Source organism: Anoplopoma fimbria, chromosome 19, assembly GCF_027596085.1.
Source record: "Anoplopoma fimbria isolate UVic2021 breed Golden Eagle Sablefish chromosome 19, Afim_UVic_2022, whole genome shotgun sequence".
Taxonomy (NCBI): domain Eukaryota; kingdom Metazoa; phylum Chordata; class Actinopteri; order Perciformes; family Anoplopomatidae; genus Anoplopoma; species Anoplopoma fimbria.
Genome location: NC_072467.1, coordinates 27301264 through 27324983, shown reverse-complemented (window position 1 = coordinate 27324983; position 23720 = coordinate 27301264). Strand labels below are relative to the sequence as shown.

The 23720-nt window shown below is 40.3% G+C and overlaps 1 protein-coding gene across 1 annotated transcript in view; it reads right to left on the bottom strand.

The window, feature by feature from the left end:
- The window catches only part of ptprz1a (protein tyrosine phosphatase receptor type Z1a), an 86233-nt gene that overhangs the window by 48429 nt on the left and 14084 nt on the right, over positions 1–23720 (bottom strand). Inside the window, exons 2-3 of the mRNA XM_054620092.1 lie at positions 6420–6482; positions 397–576 (exon numbers count right to left, since the gene is read on the bottom strand). Coding sequence (XP_054476067.1) covers positions 397–576; positions 6420–6482 — 243 coding nt within the window. The remainder of the gene's footprint in view (positions 1–396; positions 577–6419; positions 6483–23720) is intronic.

The following is a 23720-nucleotide window of genomic DNA, read 5'->3' as shown; positions in this document are numbered from 1 at the left end:
AGCGGTTGAAAATACTTTTTGGAGTTTGGCAAAACAAAATAAAAGAGTCTGGAGCCTTGAAGACCAGCTGCTATAATCAAACAACAAAGGGATCTGTATCTGCCAATATGGATCATCAATGATCGGCAATTAGTATCTGTGGCAAAAAAACATGATCAGAGATCTCTAAAAATTATATTTTCTCCCTTTTTTCTTTTGTGCTGATCCAATCCATGACTCTGAACAGTGATCCAATCCAAACCGTAAGTGATATGATCCGTTTGCACCACTATTCCACATTGTCATTTGTTATACTATATAGAAATATTGATGATAACTGCTTTAAGAAGAGTCCACAGGCTCTTGGAAGCAAGTCGTGACAGTCGTGTCTTCCCACCAGCAGGTCTGAAGTCTTACCGGTCTTGCCGTCGTTCTTGATGGTCGTCCTGTCGGCCGTCAGGCTCTCCCAGCCCTCAAACCTCAGCTTCTGGTACTGAAGCTTCACCTGAGCCAGGTTCTCCTCGATGTTGATGGGAGACTGCTTGGCGTTGCTGCAGGACGGAAACTTCTTGGCCCAGTTGTTCTGATTCAAAGTTCCTGGAGGGCAGATTAATAAAAAAACAAGTGATCAGATAAAGCTGCTGGTTGATGGTGGGAGGCAGCTTCTGAAAAACATCCAAGAAAAGCAGAAAAAAGAAGAATTTTAAAAATTATTTTTTCAAATTAAAGGGTTTCAATCAAGCTGAATCACCAAAACTATAGTCTAATATGCAAAAAACATCAGTATGGTCCTTTACATTCTTGAAACTAGCAGCCAAAATAATTCACTTTGACGTTTTTTCTACATAGTCATGAGTTTCTCAGCTTTCTGTGACCTTTGACCTTGTTTTTAGGTCCTAAAATTCTCACAACCCCCAACAATCACATTCTTCACTTTGTCATGTTGAGTAAAGTAAAATAATTTATTCCATTGTAAAAGAGCAAGAAGGAAACCTCAAGATGACCAGACACAACATGAGATCCGCCGAAATGTTGAAAGAAAGCTAAATAATTCCTGTCGATGTGAATTGTTTAAAGGACTTTAAAATATAACGTATACAAAGAACTCACTGACCTCCTCCTGCTTCATCCTGCAACAGTGAACACAACAGTCTTTGGTCAACTCTTAAACAGATTTGAACAGAGTCCACAAGCAAACAGAGTTTTAGGTCACAGAAATGGACATTTTTTAAAACACCCTTCAAGTCGTAGATTTTCAAAAACTCCAGTTGCATTGCATCTTCGTGGCGATGTGAAAGATTACTTCATCTCCCCAATTCGCGCATACCTGTTGTTGCTTTTTCTAATTAGCGTGCACCAGAAACGGGAACAAAGATGGCGGACTACCGGATTGTTTCTGTTTTATTAGCACTGCTCGGTCTAATGACTATCCTTTACATTTAAACTTAACATTTCTGCAAAACTTTACCGACAAACAGGTAAAGTTTGTCTCATGCGCCCAATATTGTTTAATGGTCCACCTCAGATATTGCTTTACTATCGTTTACTATTTGTTAACACCGCCAAAGTAAAATAAGCTGACTGAGCATGCTGAGAATCCTCTCCTCTGGTATTTGACGCGTCACAGACGGAGCCTCAGTCGACCATCTACTGGCCTGCTGAGCGTTTGGAGTCCTTTTTGCCTTCTAGTTTGTAAACGAAGGTCGTGTGCACAGAACTTTTATGTTAAAATGTAGAGGAAAATACCCATTTTAAAAAGATAGCTGTATCTGTGTAGCAGGGGGCCTAAATCACAGCATCAGGGGCCGCTAACAGGTGTGCCGTTCTGGGAGAGCTAGCGGACAGCTAACAAGCTAATAACCTCCAGCTGTTCTGCTGCACTCTGGCTTCCAGTATCAGCTCTCACGCTTTTCTCTCTCTCGCAGCTCTCATAAGGTCAAAGTCCAAGATTGTTCGATGTTAAAGCGGACGTTTCTCAAATCCAGCCTGCAGCGTTCCACTAACAACTGCTGCTCAAAAAGACAGAGTTCAGCCTCAGGTTTCCTCTCTGCTTTCAAACACAAAGGACACGGTGACGTGACGGATGACATAAATACAGAACGGAAAGTGTTACAGCCAGGAACTCAAATGATCAGACCCTCACAGAGTTCATCGCTCGTATTCTCGCCTGGCTGATCTACAGCCTCGAGCACTTAGTTTCACTTTTATTGCTGAATTAATCTGAGCAGCATGTGACGTTCTGCTCATATGTCCAGCTGTAGGTGACGGCAGTGAGTTACATGTGGATTTGTTCACATCTGCTCAGAGTCTCAGTCTTCACTCAGCGGGCGACAACTCAGGAGAAAGAGAAGCTTAAAAGAACCTTAAAGGGTGACTCTGGTATTTTCCAACCTGGACTCTATTTTCTCATGTTCTTGTGTCTAAGTGACTAATAAGGCCAACAAAGTTTTTTTAATTGGTCCAGTATTAAGAGAGAGCGCTGCAGCTGCTAAACGGGTTGTAACGTAATAGCTCAGGGCAACTCTAACGGTCAATGTACAGTTCGGCAATTTGGCTCTCGTCAATCTTGACTTTTTGCAACCAATAAACGGACATTGCCATATATGGACTGAGGAGGAGTGACGTAGAGACGCTGTATACGTCTCTGGTGTCGACCTGTCAATCAGTGTGTAGCCCCGCCCTAAAGCATCCCCTGCTTTATGGTCTGTTTGACTCTAAATGGAGCATCATTTACTAAATGAACATCATGCTGTATTGAAGAAGACTTGAAACTAGAGATTGAGACCATAAACTCATGTTTACAATGTTTACTGAGGGAATAAATCAAGAGAGAAGTAGAGTAATTTTCTCATAGACTTCTATCAGCCAGAGGAGTCGCCCCCTGGTGGACACTAGAGAGAATACAGCTTTAAAACACTTCAGTTTTTACTTCACTTGTCAGAAATGGAAGTTGCCGCCTGGTTTCTTATTCTAAGTGTTTAACAAACATGGTAAAATAGGTTGAAAAATACCCTTTAATCAGAATGTTGTTATATAATAACAGTTATCGCTTTTTGAAGGATGATGACTGCAGTGTCAGATGAAAACACGTAAATATATCACTCTGCTGGTGAGTTAAAATGATGCATTTTTGTGGTTTGATTTGGAGAACATTATTTTTCAAAGTCAACCAAGACAAAGTTAAACTTTTGCCGTTTCTCAAAAAGAAATGATAAACTGGAAACAATCATTCAGCCTCCATGTGATCAACTGCTCACCGTCTGGAACTCAATACGGAGCCCGACATGCCGCTACAACCTGATTTGATTATCATTCGATAATCAAAACCTGTTCCCAGGAAGTTAGAACATTTTTCCCACTACATTAGAATAAAAGGTAAGGATGTCTAAATTATGGGTTATGACAGGTCATTGAATCTTGGCACAGATAATTAGAGCAGCTTCAACGTTATTCAAAACCAATAATCATGCTTGAACAGACTGTAACGGATGGAATGCCTGATTGATATGACTGCTCTTTTTATGACCTCAGTGTAAATGTAATGACAGTAAACACAGAATTTTTTAGCGCGTTTAAGTTCTTTTAAACTCAGATTCCTTCAGCAGAAAACAACCCTCGTGCAGATGTTTCCAGCTATTTCCCTCTTCTGTGCCAATTCTGTGTTTTCTGGGCTAATTACGCGTTGTTTCAGCCAGCTGGTGTGGTGTCTGTGAGCAGGTATGCCAGCGGTCACATGACTCTCTGACCTCGCTCTGATTGGCTGTTTAGAGCTTCTTCCACCAGAGGACAAAGAGCCCCTGAACCAGGTCAGACAGGCTTCTGGGTCAGGACGGATATTAGCATGTCAAAAACACAACACACACACACACACACACACACACACACACACACACACACACACACACACACACACACACACACACACACACACACAGGCTGTAAACACAGCCGACATGAGTAGTTAGAGTTTCAAAAATAGTAAACAACACAATAAAAAGCTGTCTTTGGAATATTAGAATTAATAAATAATAAATATTCCATTTATTTTGAAAAGATAATAAAAGCCTAAAGGACATCTTGGGTTTCTGAAGAGTTTCTGGTGCAGTGAAACAAATTAAAATAACTTCTTGGTTAAGGTCAGATGACCTTTGTCGTCATGGTTACAGTAAAGAACACATGGTTAGAATAAGTGAACGAATTGACCATCAGTAGGAATCATGCAACGAACAGCCACAGGAACATGTTCATTGAGCTTCAGCTGTTAGACTCTTGAACTTCTCACAAAGCCAAGCTAGCTGTTTCCCCCCGCTTCCAGTCTTTATGCTAAGCTAGGCTAACCACGTCCTGACTCCAAGTCTGTTCATGAGATTAATGTCCATCTGATCATCTCACGCTCCAAAAAAAGTAAATAAGGTGTCGAAATGTTTCTAAAAAACAGCACCAGGCTCTTGACTTATAAAAGTCTAGTCGGCAAAATCACCTAATAAATTTTTTTTTTTTTTTTCTGAGATGGATATTTTCATCGCTTCTGATATCTGCGTTATTATATCTATTGTATTATATTTTATATTTACTATTTATCTTCTTTCTTTAATGGAGCTTGTACACTAGAAGGCTATAAAAAGTGACGTCTAACGCTCTAAATGATTATTTGTCTTAAACAAACATAACTCACTATGAAGCCTCTCTCACTGTTTAATTTACTCTTTACTTTATCGTCATTTTAAAAAAGGATAGAAAATGTTAATTCACTTCTTCAACCCTAAATATTTAGCTGTACTTTCACCTTAAGTAGCCATAAAGTTAGAATAATATTCCAAATGATGTCAATAAAACACAAACATTATTCTGTAGCTCCTCATTGAAGCTGTATTATGTTTACACTGAGTGAGATATCACAACCGAAGACTGTTCATGTTTGGTATCTTTGGAAACATTAAGATCTCTACTAAAAGTCCAAACAAAGTACTGCTTTTGATTCATTACATGCGTTATATTCAGCCATATGTGTTTTACGAGGATAAATATTTTAGAGAAGCTGAGGCGTATTGTGTGGATACGAATCTGTTCTGGATAAAAAAAACATCAGCAAAATGTTTCAGAACGTCAAGAACTCTGGGTAAGTTTTTCCCAAAACAAACTGTGAAAACTGTTTCTTTATGGACCTGGCTTTGTGCAGGAAAACATCCATTTAAAATAGCATTGTCTGCTGCAACATTAACATTTCCCTTCATTGGAACGAGACCCACACCAGGAAAAACAGAATCAGACAAAACGTTTGTTGTAATTTACAAGTTGTGCTGTAAAGCTTAACTAGAATTACCACCTCGCCTCCAACCAGTCAAGCTGCAGTTTACAATGTCATCACTTCATCATGTTATCCTATTGGACCTTTGTCATGACTGGCATATGGTAAATACTTTGACAGGGACTGGAGTGGATCAATCAGTGACATTTGACCACCAAATTCTGATCAGTTCATCCTTAAATGGACGTTTGAGCCAAATATGAGGAAAATTCCCTCTGAGATGTCGCGTCTAGGAAACAGCTCTCGTGAACGTGGAGACATAAAAAGTCTCAAATATCTGTTGAAGCTCCTTCCCATTGAGATCAAGGGGCGGAGAGAGTATTTTCATGCTGCATTAGAGAGCAGACTGAGGGTTATGGAAGATAAGGAAGAAATAAAGAGCAAGAAGATGAACCAATAGTGCTTCAGTCTGTTTCAATTCACTGTTCGTACTGTAGTTTGTATCTGACCCACATAATCGTGCAGGGTTTGAATTGCCATGAAATCTCAGAAGATGAATCCTTACGATTTTGGTTGTCATTTTACAGGTTCTAAATGAAATATCACGACTAATATTGAACGGATTTTCAAGAATTTTGGTTCAAATTATCCACAACCCCCTCAGGAGGATTTGTAATAACTCTGGGGATCCCTTTATTTTTCATCTAGCGCCATCATCAGGTTAATAAAATTTGTCTTTGGGTTCATGAAAACTTTCCTCTGCTGTACTTTGTTATTATTGCTGTAGATTATTGTATTAAACCAGGGTGCGTACAGTATCTATGATATAAAGTACATAAACGCCCTCTGCTATGGAGTTTCCATCTGAAATAACGTCACTCTTCTTCTCTTAGACATTTGCATTAATCTCTTTGGTATATGTTCAGTAAACCAGCAGCTGACTGGTCTACATACTGTACATACTGTACATACCACAGAGCTGCATTCCACCTTTCCTTTCACTGTTCATCCTAAATAAGACATGTCACTCAGGACAGCATCAAAATAAACACAGAGCCTTCAAGTCACTGAGATCACTCAACAGCTAAGCTACCTGCTGACCGACAGGATGTTATTCCAGGTAACACGCAGGTGAAACACATGCAGAGGAAGTTTTTTCTTTTCGTGCATAAACTGATCCTGCGAGACTCACCTGCGTACGACCAATCGATGTCTTCTGAGAACTTGCGTTGATTCCTGTATGCATATCCTCCAGCTGTGGGAGAGAGAGAAGGAGAGACGGTCATTTATATGGAGTTTTAATGACAGATTACAATGGAAACTTTCTGTTTGTCTGAATTCATTTCTCTGCCGAATCCTGTAAACAGGTTCTGTAACTTGTTTACTGCTAAAAACAACAAAAATGTTTCCTTTAAAACCTTCATCTGTCAATATATGTAGACATTTTTCTCTGAGAATATTGTACTTTTAAAGTCAATTAAGACTAGTTTTGCCAAATCTCTGTCTCTATAAATAAAGGTAACATTCAGTCAACAACCATGAATCATATAAAACTTGAAATGAACTCCACATCTTACAGTTTTGAGTGGTGTAAAGAAGTTTTACAGAATTAACGAACATTTTGTTCATTTGGTTTTATGATTTTGTCGTTATAACTGGTTTGATTTGATTTGCTGCCAGACATCAAGTGAAAAAGTTTCCAAACAAAACCAAAAACAATAACACATATTTTCAATCTTGAAAAACGTCCACAGGCTCTGAAACAAACAGCGAGACACTTACAACTATACAAGTGAGGTCACAATGATCTCTGAATACCAAATTCAAATCAGTTCATCCTTGAGTACAGATGGACGTTTGGGCCAATTTTCCTGAGATATATATACATACATCACGTTAACGAGAATGGACCTAAAAACATAATGGCCCCGTTTCCACCTTCATGCAAACATCCAGATGAACAAGAATGCAATGTTGGATGATCAATCCATCACATTGGTGAAATATCTCAACAATTGATTTCAATCCATCCAACACTTTGGTTTAATTTGGATGAATAATATTATGTGCAATTACAAGCAATAAAAATGCTGACATTTCTAATACGGAAACTATTAATTGTACTGTTTAATTTTCACTTATTCCTTAATAAAGTATTTTTTTTTTTATCTGATTACTCAATTAATGGTCGGAGTAATCGATAGAATACTCGCTTACTAGAATAATCAATAGTTTCAGCCCATGTAGGGGCATCTTTAAAGGTATATTTACTTTCTTGAGAGTTCTCACGCCATGTAGGCTCCACCTTTTTTACCATATTTGGATTTTTTGATTCAAAACAGCCAAAAGACCAAAATTATTTTGAGCAATCAGCCCAAAGTAACGTACACTACAGCCAATTTGTATGCCCAATAAACAAGATCGATGTCCTACCGGCAGCATATAACTCCCAACCTTACAACATTCCTCCCGACCTTGCCGACTAACTAGGTCCAGTCCGACTCTCAGTCGTGTTTATAATGAGATGCAGCGCGGTGAGATGTCGGGAGGTGAGTTATTAACCCCGAGCGGCTGTCCAGGCATCTGTCACATTAATGAAGTGGAGTCGACGCCCCGAGGGCCCGTTACAGAACAACACCTCATTACCATAACAGAGCGCCGAAGGGCCCCGACTGAGAAACAAAGAGCAGAGGTCACATGACACCAAGAGGAAATAAAGTGACGCCATGAGGCATGTGTTCACAAGCAGTCACAATACTGAGAAAAACGTTGGGAATTCATTGATGGAATTTCCTCCCAAGGGGGAAAGCTTATATTTTCTGTCGTGACCGCTTTATGTTTCTACTCAGGAAACATTATGTTTTAGGTTCCTGACCCATAATTGACTGGCTTATGTTCTCAAATCACACTGACGTTTTCTTCAGGCATCATACTGGATGTCCATCATCTTTCTACAATGCGTTTTATGAAAAGCTGCGTCTTTTTAAATTCCCTAGCATGGTAGAACAAAAACTTGAGAAGGGTTTGATTTCTCAGGAACGTTTAAAAGCTTAATTTTTCTGCCACACTGAAGGGCAAACCAGCTTCATGTTTCGCACAATGACAATAAAAAGCATGGAGAAAGTTGAAATCTTGTCTTGGAAAAAGCTACAATCTAAAGAAAACCTTCTAATAAATTTAAAAAAAGCTTTGGTTCCTCTTTTAGATTATTTACTAGAACTAGAATCACCGCCTCACATTTGTAGAGTATGCCTCCGCCAACCAGTCAAGTTGCAGTTTACGTGGGATTACAAACCCAAACCTGGTCCAATATTTGCCAAGTTTGGCTGCCAGTAGAACCAATACGGTTAGATTATCATAAGCACTAACTAGAGTTAAAGTCAAAAGTAAAGTTTTGGCAGATCCATCCACTAGTTGTAGAGATATTTCCCATTGGGCCGTCGGACTCAGCAACAGACTGTCATTCCTGTTTGTTAATTTGGCCATTGGTCATTGTAGTGAGTACATGATGTTGAGTATCCATAGCAAATGAAGCAGTTGAAGCTCCATTCAGTTTAATTCAAACAAACACAATTGATTCACTTTGAACACAAAATATGTATGATGTGACCGTGTTCCAATATAAATCCTTAATTTAACGGCCACAACATTAAATATAATCCTGAGTTCTCCTTATCTGAGACAGAGTAAAACTCGATTCAGAGACTGAGATGTTCAGAAAGTTGTCTAGAGACCTGGAGCGATCTCGAGTACGACAACACTGCACAAACCTAGCAATGTACGTTTGTTTGAATCCTGTATGAAGATTCTTTCATGTCCACATTTTAACTCAAATATGAATCCTCCACATGAACCAAAATCTAGTCGTTTGTTACAAGCTTCAAACCAAGAAATCCCCTCCGAGTGTTTAGAGCCTCATTTTCAAATTAAATTTAATGATCAAACCAGTTTGTGGCCGATTTAGAATTAGACTCTGGTAAATTAGGAGATGAGGACTCCTGCTGTGTGGTGTTCATTCCCTCTGAGCTCTGGATGATAGCGGTCTAATCCAGGATTACATGTTTGACAGTCTGCAGAGGGAAGAGGTCGCCGGTGGGGCTGCACCTTCAGTATAAAGACCTCCATACAGGAAGTAAAGTTCTCATGTAAAGCAGGTGTTTTCCAGGCAGGCTGCCAGTAATCTGACTGCTTTAAAACCAGAGTAGCTTCATTAGATTAAGTGTTTTATGAGTAAAGAGGAGATCACGTTGAAAGTTTGGATCAGTTTGGGTTTTAAAACTTCCTGCAGGGTGGATTTTACAGCACGGAAGAACTGGAGAGGGAGCAGATGGAAGGACTTTCTACATGGTTCAAACCAACAGCAATATGTCCTGTGTGTGGAATAAATCTTTGAATAGACCAGTTGATATTCGGGTTGAAATATATGTGCATGTTTAGTACGGTGCAAAGAAACAAATGTATTTTTAATTAGATTAAAGATATAATTGTTATATGAGCTAAAGCTCCTGAACGGCTATTATTTAAGAGGAGAGGTCGACTTGTTTTGGAGTTTTATAATAAGATTCCATTAAACTAAACGATTCATCTAACTGATGCACTGTGTTTGGGTTCAACCATAGAAATAAAATAGAAGTAGAACGGACAATCCCATTCAAATTAGATAGGCTGCAATTTATATGTACCGTTGCCATTGGGACCGTTGTATAGAAGTCTATGAGAAAATGACTCTACTTCTCTCTTGATTTATTCCCTCAGTAAACATTGTAAACATGAGTTTATGGTCTCAATCTCTAGTTTCAAGTCTTCTTCAATACAGCATGATGTTCATTTAGTAAATGATGCTCCATTTAGAGTCAAACAGACCATAAAGCAGGGGATGCTTTAGGGCGGGGCTACTGTTATTGACAGGTCGACACTAGAGTTATATCAGGCGTCACTCCTACACATTCCAGACATTCTCACTTCTGTCCAGCATTTGCAGAAGGTTAAGATAGGGACATCCTTAATCCAAGATGGCGCAAAAATCGTCAAACTCAATGCTTTTATCCTGGCAGTCCAAAAACCATCCACTTCTTATATACAGTCTATGGTGGCTCCACATTTCTGTGAGTTCTTGAATGTTTTTGACCATGAACCACTGGAACTGAAATGTCTTCCACACATTGTGATCTTATGGTGATCTCGTCTTTTCCCACTAGCTAGCTACGAGCTAGATTGGACCATGAGTGAGTCATTTGGGTGCTGATGCACTAGATCTGCCTGTCAGATTAGTTTAGAAGAAAACATTGTGCAGAAAATAAAGCTTGTCTTGTTCTTCTGGTCTAGTGGAACATCCCAGGATCGTCCAGTCATCCATTTCATTTCAGATAAGTGCAGAGAATTTAATCCCTAAATCTTAAGAGAGTTAAAATGTAAAAAAAAAACACGATTGAAATCCAGCAGAAAAGACTCTAAACTGTAATGTTTCTGATGAATTAAAGAGTGACGGAGCACCAACGTGGAACTAAACCACCTGATGAGGCAGAAACTCCCTCCCGGGCACTTTCCCATGAATCATTGCATGACCATACATAGAGAATGAATGTGATTTAAAGGCAACGCATTCCAGCTGCGTTACAGATCCTGCCGGCCGACCGGCTGCAGCTTGTTTCCTTCAAAAGGCAGCAATGAAGAAACAATTAGGAAGAAGTGACATGTTTTTTTTTCGTGTCCTGATGTTTCTTAGCGGCCGCCTCGCTCTGGTGGCGTTATTCACTCTGCTGCTTTCACTTAATCACTGACCTCCCAACACTCAGACTGTGGCGGGGTCGCGACCTCTAGTTTAAAGGTTCAGAGGTGATTAGTTCAAGAAACAAGAAGCAGCTTTCATGCGGTGAGGATGTTTTTACATCGTTATCGCCTCAGAACGGAGGTTTCCTGTTCTGTCCCAACACTTTGGTCTCAACTACTGGAAAGATTGTGATGAAATTTATTAGTCATTATCTACAAAGGATCACTAATGATTTTTGGTGACCTTTCTTCTTACACCACCATCAGGACCAAATTTCCTCGTCTGTACAACATTTTGAGCTTTTTTAAGGCTTCAATGGATAGGAAACTGATTGAATACAACTGTTTATCTTTTTTAGAAAAAAAACAAAACGGCAACCTCAGGTGAAGCCAATGCAGAAGTGACTTAAAGCTTTCCTTTAAAAGCACAGATTTATTTTTACAACACCTTCGTTCTAACGATTGCTTATTGTGTTTCATCTTTCTTTTCTGATTTGTAATAGCCATCACTGAATTTTTGGGGTAACATGAAAGTCTGAACAAAATTTCAAGCCTATCCATAAATTAGTTGTGGACACATTTCACTGGAGCCGTCATGTGGGTCAGAACAGACGGGAAGCTGTGACCTCCGTCTCTTGTCAAGTTGGAAATGGAAAGTAGACAGTGTAAACATTAGCTTTGACATGAAACACCTGTCTGCTCCCTGAACAGCACATCAGCAAGGACCTATTAAAGTCTGTGTGTGTGTGTGTGTGTGTGTGTGTGTGTGTGTGTGTGTGTGTGTGTGTGTGTGTGTGTGTGTGTGTGTGTGTGTGTGTGTGTGTGTGTTTGCACTACAAAGAATACTTGTGTAAAGTGTGTGTGTGTTTGTGTTCAGTCAGTTCTAGTTTTAGTGTTTTAAGTATCAACAAGATTATTGTCCGAGCTCATCACAGTGTTTCACACAGCTTTAACAGCCATCTGAACACTTCAGAATGATGAATAAACCCGTGAGGCCCAGAGAACAAAAAAATATGACAAAAAAATGCTTTTGGAAGAAGATTACCAACCGTAGTTTGAAGTTTTACATGCAGACATGGGTTTAAATCTCAATTCACCTTCAGGGACTGTTAGGTTACCCTCTGAACCCTTTTGCAGTTTTGTCGTGTTTTTAATTCCGGTTAAATCTTTCTCTCTGTAGCCTTGAATCCTACTTCACTGTATCATTTCTGCATTTCTTTTGAAACGGTGCAATCATTAATAGAAGTAGAGATAACTCAAACATGTCTTTTGTGCAGAATAACACAGTTACAAGGCCATAAATCATGAAAAATGAAAAAACTTTTGTTGCTTTTTCTGATGGAAATGATCAGAATGTGTTCAAAGACCCTCAGAAGTTTGAAAATCTGATGATAAGGAGTTTTTACAGCTTCTGGCTTTGAGAAACGTTTAGTCTTGGCGATGTTTTAAAGAAAGCATGCTTATGCTTGGGTTCAGAGAGTTGATATCTTTCAGTAAAATGAAAATATTTGGCCATCATGTTTTATGGGTGTTCGTGCATTAACAAAAGGCAGCGATGTGACGTCAGATCACAGTTTCACTTCATCATTTCCTCACCGTTTGTCCGATCCTCTCTGCGCTGTGGGACAAACGCAACTCGTCCGACATGCACACATCAAACGCTGCAGGTTTCGGTTACAGACCACACCGGCGTGGTGACAATACCACCCACACGAGTTTTGTCGGAGACCTTTTGTGTCAAGAACTACAAAGAAAACACCTGCTGAGTTTGTCACAGAGTACCTGAGTTAGACAGGAAGTGTTAAAACTGCAAATAAAAAGATGTCCTCTATTGGCTCCTCAGTCCAGTCTCCACCTTTACACCAACCAGCTACTGTATGTTAGTGGCATGGCCGTATGGATAGCAATGTCTGTCCAACGCTTTGGTCCGGACTTAAATATCTCAACATCTATTGGATGTAATGCCATGATATTTTGTACAGACATTCATGTTCCTCAGAAGATGAATCCTGCTGACCTTGTTGATCCCCTTACTCTTCCTGTAGCACCACAATGAGGTTCACATTTCCGGTTTTGAGGCAAATATGTCAACAACTATTGGATGGATTTCCATGATATTTTGTACAGACATTCATGTTCCACAGAGGATTAATCCTGCTGACCTTGCTGATCCCATGACTCTTCCTCTAGCACCACGGTGAGGTTTACATTTGTGGTTTTGAGGGAAATATCTCAACATCTATTGGATGGATTGTCATGAAACTTGGTACAGACATTCATGTTCCTGAGAGTGAATTGTAATAACTTTGGTGATCCTTTACTTTTCATGTTTTTCATCTAGTGCCATCATCAGATCAAAGTATGATTTTTTCCAATACTTTGGTTTAAGACCAAATACCTGCAAAACGATGCTCCCATCAGCCTCAGCTTTGTGTTTATTGCAAATTTGAAAATATTACCACGCTTATGAATGATGGACTGGTTACATCTTGTGCTGATAACCTAATTTTATTTATTTTAGTTTTTGAAATTGTATTGGGTTTCACAGTTTCTGGGTTACATCACAGATTGTTAAGTAATTATTAATTACATATCATCGACTTATTCAATATAAAACAATTTGGGTTTCCATAAATACCTGTGTACAATCCTACAATGATAGGTTGCCTTTTTTCCAGTCTTTATCTTAATAACTGATGACCTATTTTTAATGTCAAATCAGTATATTGCTGATTGGGATGACGCAGTGATGAGGAAAAAGTAAAGGTTCATATTTGTTATTCAGCCCTTTTTGACTAAAATGTTCAAGGCCCAGTGTCTGTAGCCCAGAGAAAAAATATTTTACTGCTGTCGTTTTGATTGAGAATTATTGAAATAAAAGAGAGAACAGGTTTTCGGAAAGAAGCAAAATCAGGAGCAAGAGAAGCTGATTTAAGACGAATGAAGAGTAAGAAGTGAAGATGGGCGGTGGTGGAGCAGGGGGGGGGGGGGGGGGGTTGGTGTAATTCTGGTTGAGGACAGAAAGCAGGAGGGTGGGGTTGGGGGGTAACATGCTTATGTTCCACTGGCAAAGAGTGAATGAGTAGAATAGATTGTATGGAGAACTCTTGCTCAGCGTCTGTACGCAGAGAAAAAGACCACAACTGTGTCAGTGTGTTTATTCAGCGGAGAGTGGCCGGCTCGGCGCTCCAGTCTGTGGGAGCGCCGCAGCCTCCAGCCGGACGCTGAATAAGAGGATTAGCCGAAGCCCTGGGAGAGCCGGGACGTCCACGGGATGTGGGGGTGAGAACCGATGCCCACGCCAGAATGTGTAACAACCCCCACCCCCACCGAACACAGCCAACCGAGCCCCTACCACTCTGCTGATGCCAGGGTGGGGCTAGGGTCTGAGGAGGGTGGGGGTGGGGGGGTGATTTAAGTAATACCACCAACCGCTCAGACTGGAAGGGTATGGCAGGTTAATCTGTGGACAGTCTGGGCTTGTATTTCTATAAAGGAACACACTGGTGGCACCATTCCAGCTCGGTTTGGCTCTTTAAGTACACGTAATTCTTGACATTTTCACTTTTTAATTATATCTTTATACTATTACACATCTTAGGTTATATTAAGACGGTTTAGATTCAGGGTTATGACCATGGGGTTTAGGTCAGTCCAAGCAAGCTCTGCATGGCAGGCCGAGCACAGGGCTGAAATGCACCCTGGGAGCTCAGAGAATGGGAGCCTGAACAGCTGGTTGGTTTTACACTTCAGAGGTCTGGTCTGTCAGCAGACTGCTGTCATAACAAGACCCCTGAAGCTAGTGTACCGGTCCCCGCTACATGATTTTAATCATTTTATGGAGGACGTTTTCGGTCACAAACCTCCCATGATTCATTTACGGTTATCTCGTAGGAAGCTGAAATCTCTTTTGAATGGTGAACAGAGGGCTGAAGCAGCTCGTTGTGTCTGTAGATCCATTCAGTTCTCAGGGAAAGTGTAAAAACCTAACAGATAAAACAATGCTTTATTGTGGGTTAAAGTTTATTTCCTAGGGCCTCAAGACTGTGAGGGATGGTATGGGTAGGGTCATAGACTGTTTATAATAAGTGGACATAGTCATTGTGACGTCACCCATTGGATTGTGCACTGCCATTTGAAGCCTTAAGTTTGGGGATTTCACCGTTGACACCTCCAGCTGCAAGAAGTCTGGTTGTATAGAAGTCTATGAGAAAATGACTCTACTTCTCTCTTGATTTATTCCCTCAGTAAACATTGTAAACATGAGTTTATGGTCTCAATCTCTAGTTTCAAGTCTTCTTCAATACAGCATGATGTTCATTTAGTAAATGATGCTCCATTTACAGTCAAACAGACCATAAAGCAGGGGATGCTTTAGGGCGGGGCTACTGTAATCGACAGGTCTCTACGTCACTCCTCTGCATTCAAAATATGGTAACTTCCGTTTATTGGTTGCAAAGAAACCAACATGGCAACGCCCGTAATCAAGGCTTCAAAATGGCATTACACAAACCAATGGAGGTTGTCACGATGACTACTACCACTTCTTATAGACTGTCTGTGGTTAACATACAGGTCTGCTAAGTTCTGTGGATACAAAGACTAATGATCTCGTTTCCTGGACTAGAGTACATCCAACATGACAACCGATCTGCTAGATATACGACCCTATATGAAGCCAAAACTACCGACCACTTGTTAAAGTAGATCACTTGGACAACTTGACAAAAAAAAATGACATACTTTTACCTGCACTTTTGTGAAAGTATAAAGTCATGATAGATCTGTGATTAATCAACTTAGAAAGCAATACAATTAAAGTTTTACAATATCTGTTCTTCAGATTCTTCTGACCTCAAACCTGTTTTCTCAACTTTCTGCAGTTTCTTCTCTGTTTTTTGGGGGTTTTTTTAGGTAAAAAACTATTTTCCAAAAGTGCAACCGAAAAATAACAACATTTTCAAACTGCCTTTTACTCTGTATTGGAGGAGAAATAGAGTTTGACCTTTGTGAGGCTCAGACAGCACAGTGATTCATGAAAGTGCTCCTGCTGGATTTATAGACAGCAGAACCTCCATAAAAACTCAGAAATCCACTATGAGACCACCAACAGGATATCAAAGCGCCTTGTCACAGCGCTGCGGGCATTACACAAATGAAAAGTCAGTTCTACCTAAAAATCCCTCCAAACTGCTGCTGGGAGCATCAACACAGGGGAGAAAACTAAACTCATCAGCCCAACAGAGGCCTCAGGGGCTGAAGCTCTACTCATCGATCAGCCGCTCTCATCTTTCGCTTTTAACTATAAATGGCAAAGAACAAAAGCTGTGGATTATCTACAGGCCGAGTCCATCAGCCCTAAAAGGAGGTGGAAAACATGAAAGAAGCAGAGAGGAGGATTTCATATGTGCACTCCAGGAATGAAGGCAGGAAAACACACTACAGACTGAGAGGGAAATAAGAGTCAGCGCTGCAGGCGATCATCTTTTATATGTTTTCTAAGGAAGACTTACTGAAGTTTGCCTGAGAGTTAGATGTTTTCAGTTTTGTTACAAGCAGGTTTAAATGAGGCAAATCATTCCCCTGTATGTTGATGAATATAAAATAGGAGTAGAATGGACGTGGTCATGCAAATAACTGTAGATGGATGGCAATCTATGTCTATGTGGAAAAACACATGAATATTTAAGAAAACTATGTCAGAATGTGTACAGACGAAGCCAAAGATATAAGATGAGTCCCTGATTCAAATGTTCAAAACACTCAACTTGTTTGATTCAACATGATTTGAGCTGAGATGTCGGTAGTCGATCAGCTGTGAAATCTGGACCTAAATATCTTTTAAATATCTTGTTAAAGTGCATCAACTTTGTCCCTGAAACTCTAGAACTTTGGCCCCCAGAAGTGAAGCAGCCATTGTGGGGGTTTCATGCAATTCCATTTTTCTTTGAGTCTCTCCTGAACCACTTCATTTGTTCACTTTTCTAAAAATCCTACTTTAAAGGGCTAGATGTTGTAAATCTAACAGGTTGGACTCGGCCTCCTCCCGTCAGTCAACACTCACCTCTGTGTGTGTGTGGTCATGGTTTTAACTTTTAACTGCAGCGTGTCGTCTCTGCTCTACATCGTCCAACACCAGCTTCACTGCACTGAACTGTGATAAGACCGAACAGCTCACTGACAGCTTTGTGTGTGTTCATGCACTCATGTTTGACCTGTATCTGTAGAAACAAATGATCTGTCCCGGGGGAGAGCCGATGAATAATGGATCCGACCGTCTAAAGTTTCCATCAGCAGCCTCTCTGGCCTGCAGCCAGACACTCCGCCGTCAACCATGTTGGTTTGGACTCTGGTCTATTTTACTCTGTGAGCTGCTGCCGGCTGAACAATGAACAGGTTTTGTCTTCTGTTCTAAATGATCAGACTCAAGTGTTATATGTATCATTGGAGTCATTTTCAGTGGATGCAGAAGTTGTTCTAAATGTGATATTTGAGGTTGTACTTCGGCACATGCTTAGTTTATAGCCTTCAGTGTATTCAGAGGGAGCTGTTTGATAAAATTAATGCTAACATTAGTGTCAGGTTGGTTTAAAAAAAAAAAAAAAAAAAAAGAAAGTCTGCAGCCTTGCTAGCAGCTCTGTGAGGAATTGGCCATGGTCAACATCTTAGTTTAGTGTGTTTGCATGCTAACGTTAGCTCATTAGCATTAAACTCAAAGTAGAGTTGAGGGTGATGGAATGCTATTAGTTTTGGTGTTTGGTCGTAAACCAAAGCACTGGAGAAACTAGAATGTTATCCTGATGGTGGCACTGGATGAACACCAGAGTTACCAAAAAAATGAATCCTGAGGGCAACATGAATACCTGAACTACATCTTATGGACATCAATCAAATAGTTTTTGAGATATGAACACAAAAATGCCATCCTCATGGGGGTGGAAAAGAAAAAGTCAGAGTGATTCATCATCTGGGGACCATGAATGTCTGATCATGATTTCACAACAATCCATCTAATATTAGTCCTGATATTTCAGTTTTAACCAAAGAAGTTGACCAATCAACCGACGTTGCCATGCCCAGAGATGAGCCGATAGTGCAGCTACATGTAAATCCTGAACACTTATATTTGGAATAGGCGGCAACCTCTGGTTCTGCTGAGTCAAGCCAATTTGGAAGTGTCTCTAAACATTCTCTCTCCTGTCCACCAGGGGGCGACTCCTCTGGTTGTATAGAAGTCTATGAGAAAATGACTCTACTTCTCTCTTGATTTATTCCCTCAGTAAACATTGTAAACATGAGTTTATGGTCTCAATCTCTAGTTTCAAGTCTTCTTCAATACAGCATGATGTTCATTTAGTAAATGATGCTCCATTTAGAGTCAAACAGACCATAAAGCAGGGGATGCTTTAGGGCGGGGCTACTGTGATTGACAGGTGTCTACCAAAGACGTATACGTTTCTACGTCACTCCTCCACAGTCCAAATATGGAAACTTCCTTTCATTGGTTGCCAAAAAAACAACATGGCGACAGCTGTGATCCAAGATGGCAATAGCCAAATCGCCGAACTCGAGGCTTCAAAACGGCGGTCCACAAACCAATGGGTGACGTCACGATGACTATGTCCACTTCTCATATACAGTCTATGGTTTTCACTGAAAGGACCTTCACCAGGCAAGATTACAGTTTGCAGGATTTAGTTTCCTTTTTTGACATAATAGGGCCTGTTTAATAAAACAACAGAAATGGGAGACGAGACGATAGTATAAGTGATAAATAAGCACATTTATTTAAAGAATACATAAACTAAACTTAACAAACATGGAGAGTCAGTAATCAGTGACGTCAGCATGTGTGAATATGTCTGAAACAAACCAGAAGAACATTCATTCATTCATGCTGTCAGCTGGTCGTCGTTGTTTGTCCCGTTACATATTGAGTCTCTCTTTAGCTTTTCTACACTGTAGAAAATACATTCAAAGAGGTTTTGGAAATGTTTAGGTGCAGATTTCACAAAGATAACTCTGGACGCCTGCAGATGTCGACACAGCTTCCAGTCTTTGTTGTATTTACACCAGCTCTCAGCGCTGACGCAGGCTGTCCCATCAACACCTGTTCATCTTCTAAATGTCTGCTGGGTTCCTGCCCACTGTTCACTGAGTGCCAGCCTCTGCTGCTGCATCAATCTCAAACAAACCCTGCAGCCCAAACCTTCAAACTGCCTCCCTCTGTCCGTCTGCCCGGCCGACACCTCCACAGCCAGCGGCTCCAAAACACTCAGACAGCGACTGGGCCGTCTAAACAAAGAGCTCCCACTCTGAGCGACTTGTTTACAGGAAGAGGAAGATTTAAAAAGGGAAATTGAGAAAAGGTACCGCTCCAAAACAACGACCTCAAAGTAACTTTATTTATTTGAAACCTCTGCTGTTAGCTGTGCCAGCCTCAGCTCTGTGTCTGAGCTGCTGCAGAGCAGAACGTAGAAGATGATTTGGTACGTCTACGAACAGCAACAGATTCAAGAGAAAAAAACATTTGGAGGCACTCAATGTATGCAGCATGTGGCTCATGTTGGCATCAATCAGAGAACAAAGCAGCGGTGTGTGTGTTCTGGGGACTGGTGGTCTGAAGTTCACATACATTACATCCCCGTGGCATTCAGAGCGGCCCCTTTGGGAGCCGTCAAGGTTTAATGTGGAAACAAAATGGCGTCCAGGTGGCCTTGTGTTTACAGAAACTTTACCGCTAATTAAACGGGCATGAATTTCATCCTATGTGACCTAGAACAACCTGATCATCTGAGGAAATGTCAGCTCACATGGCTCTGAGAAAGTTTTACAAATATAAAACCTCTAGGGACTAAAAATGCAAAATTACAAGACTAAAAATCAACCTTGTTTTCAGTTGGACTTTTTCTGTGAAAAGTTTTATAGGCAAGTCTTTAGTGGTGGTGGTCTGCAGGATTTATTTTTTTGGTTTCAATACCAAAAGTGGCCACTGGGACAAATTGGCAGTAATGATTTGTTCTCATACAAATGCTAAGCGAAATCCATTTTGCATGGTCCGAATATATACAAAGTCATGTTAAAGTACATGAATAGACAACGATGACATAATTCAACACAAACGTACAAGCCTGTGATGAACAACATGTCCAAAACAAGAGACAAGTATTTGGCTTCTATTATTCACATCCTGCAGGGCCGTTTTAAGTTGATCCAATTGTGAACGACTAACACGTTGGGACTATTTTCCAACTTTACAGACTCGACAGACTGCAGAGAAAGTCCAGCTGAGAGAAACCTGAACCTGATGTGTCCTAACCACGCCACCGTAAAGAGGACCAACCTTTTTAGACAGATTCAGGGTACGAGACTTCCTTTGCTCTTGTTGAATTGGGCCGTAAGTCTCTTCAGGTTTCTCTCCTGAATACCTGATCACCAGATTTCCCCCCAAATGTATGAAGCGTCTGTTCCAAGTGGATACGTTTTTTTTTTCTTTTTTCACTCCAGCAGACGTGTTTCCAATCTAATCGTACACACGGTGACGAAACAGTTTGTCAGAGGCCCAAAAGAAAAGCTTCTCTAACAGAAAAACGACTTAATTAAACACCGGGGCTGAAAGGACGAAGGAGAGTGCCAACGCTGTATCCCACAGCAAAGACAATGAGAGAGGAAGTGTGTGTGTGTGTGTGTGTGTGTGTGTGTGTGTGTGTGTGTGTGTGTGTGTGTGTGTGTGTGTGTGTGTGTGTGTGTGTGTGTGTGTATAAAGTACTCTTACTTATTTTATAAACTAATGCATTTACCCTTTAGTTCAGGCTTAACATGAGCCGGATGTCTTGTGTCTAGTTAAAAGATTATTTATCGAGTTAATTTTAGAGCTAATGATGCATTCAAGTCGTGTAGGATTTCTAAGCTGCCAAATAGGGAAAACAGTCAGTAAACCCTGCACAAATCCTGGGATGCTGGCTGTCCCGAAGCTCAAATGAATCCTATTTTTAAAAGCTATATAAATAACCTGTGAATAATGTTTGGGGTTATGGATGATTTTACTGATTAAAATACTATTAGGTGATTGAAGTGTGTTTTCAGTACATCACTGTAAAAACAATATCTTTGGGGTTTGGACTGCTGGTCCGATTCAACAAGACTTTTTGAAGACGTCAACTTGGACCAATACATTTTCTCTCCCGACCTCCTGTCAAAATAAACTTCTGTGTTCACAGGAAATGACAGTTTCTGCTCATTAAATGCACAGTCATAAGGAAGGATAGAAAATAATAATACAGAATAATAAGTATTTATGATTTGTAGTCTGTCCTTTGCAGCTGGATCCTCGCGATATCAAAATATCACCCCAGGAACCATCTGATCAGCTTTGACCAATCAGTCCCAGAGCTACTGGCAGCTAGGGGCGGGGCTTAGGTGTGTGTAACACAACATGGAGAGTCGACCGCTGGTTCTAAACAACGATGGCGTTAGCGTAGACGCTGTACTAGCATCAGTTCTACTGGAGTATTTATTCATTTAAAGTGGCCCTATTATGCTTTTCCACTTTTTCCCTCTTCTTTAGTGTGTTATACATATATATATATATATATTTACATGTAAAAGGAGTGTAAAACCTGAAGTCCACGCCTAAAAGGATTTACCCTCCCCCTCAGAAGCTCCTGAGCTCCTGAAACGGCTCATTTGAATCATCTCCTCTCATCTTTCGTAACTTTATGAGGTCACAATGTAACATTATGAGGTCACAATGTAACTTCATGAGGTCACAATGTAACTTTATGAGGTCATAATGTAACTTTATGAGGTCACAATGTTACGGAAGTGACGTAAAACTCCTTCCGGCTAGTTTGGCCCTCAAACAACAAAAGAGAGAGACGGAGCTGGAGCTCTGGAGGAAGAGTTTTTTGAAATGTGAAACGTTGGCCAATCACAACAGAGCGGGCTAGCTGACCAATCAGAGCAGACTTTGTTTTCTGGAGGGAGGAGTTACAACGGAGCGTTTCAGAGAGAGGGTGAGAAGAGGTGCTGCAATGATGAGAAAAACAAGGAGGATTATGAGCATTAACGCGTGTAAACATGTTGGAACTGTAACTGGAGAAAAGAAGAGCAAAGAAGGCTTATGTTGTTTTTTTGCTTTGCTCCCAACTGGCTTCAATTAAGAGTTTGATTGACAGATGTTTCATCCAATCACCTGCCACGTACTTATTTAAAAGTGCCTGTTTCTTTCTCAAACGGCTTCAAAGGTGGTTTCTGTGCAACGAACCATCTGGAGCGTCGGGTTACAACATACGAGCCCTCCGTCCAGACAGCCCTTCACCTGTCCTCGCTCTCGCTCAGCAGGATGTCCCGCCTCCACCGCAGAGCATCATCCGCAGGAGCCGCCCTGCAGGAGCCGCCCTGCAGGAGCCGCCCTGCAGGAGCCGCGGCCAAACGCGCTAATTGCTTTTTTTTCCACCTGCGTGAAACCTCCGTGTGTAACCCGGCGAACATCAGCAGCAGCTCAATCAGCAGCTCATTAACAGGCGGACATTTTGTGACAGTGCCTTGGGGGTGAAGGACTATTTTGAGGAATGACCTAATTGAAATTAGCAGCGGGGAGGATGAGACACAGAGGAAATTATGGATTTTACACTCGGTGTCCTTCTTTAACCTTGACACACATCTGTTACATTCACTAATGTAAACCGATGATGGCAGATGTTTCCTCCTCGTTGTTATCTGAAAATAAAACATTTTATAAAAAACCTTTTCTCTCATAATGACATTATTATGTTGAATAGTTTTATTTTATCAAATATAAAATTAAAATCACAAATGTCTTTTTTTAGTAAAATCTTTGAGATGTTATATCTTTATAAAAGAAATTCCATTTTTTTCAATATCATGTGCAATATTATTTTAATTAAACTATGTAACTTTTAACTACTTTTCAATATCATGCTCAATATAACTTTAGTATTTTATTTTCTGTTTGGCAGGATTGTTAGTATTCCTTCTCATATACTTCATATTTATATCATATATCTTAATCTTTTGTTGTTATTTACTTTTTCTTTTTTAGTTGAATTTTTCACTTTATTTATTTACCTTACTCATATTGATATTCTATTTTATTTCGCATTGGTGTCAGTATTATTTCCCTTACATTTACTAATAAATGTTATTCTATTGTTCATTTCTGTTTATTTTGTTTTTTTAATTCTTCTGTTGTAATCTTTGATCAAACTGGCACAATCATTTCCTTTGGGATTAATAAAGTCTAATCTCAATTTGACTTCATAACAAATTTTTGTTGAATGGCAAGTTTCTACATTAAATTAGGGAGAAAAACTAACAAAAATCTATTGAGGTGGACCGTTACTGTCCCCTAAAGATATCTCCATCAGCTCGTGGCGGTCCAGATGCAGCCGTTTGGTTGGAGCTGGTTAGTGCCGACCTCCAGCTGTTCACCTCCTCCTCCACCAGCTGCCTCCCATCAAACCTCCCACATCTCCCAACATCCACCCTGGGCTACTGGACCAGTCGACCAGCGAGCCGCATGAAGAGACGAGGAAACATCCGTCTGCTTCATGTACAGAGAGAGTTACAGAGTTTGTACTGTTCACACATCACTGATTACTGACTCTCCATGTTTGTTAAGTTTAGTTTATGTATTCTTTAAATAAATGTGCTTATTTATCACATATACACTCATCTCGTCTCCCTTATGTTGTTTTATTAA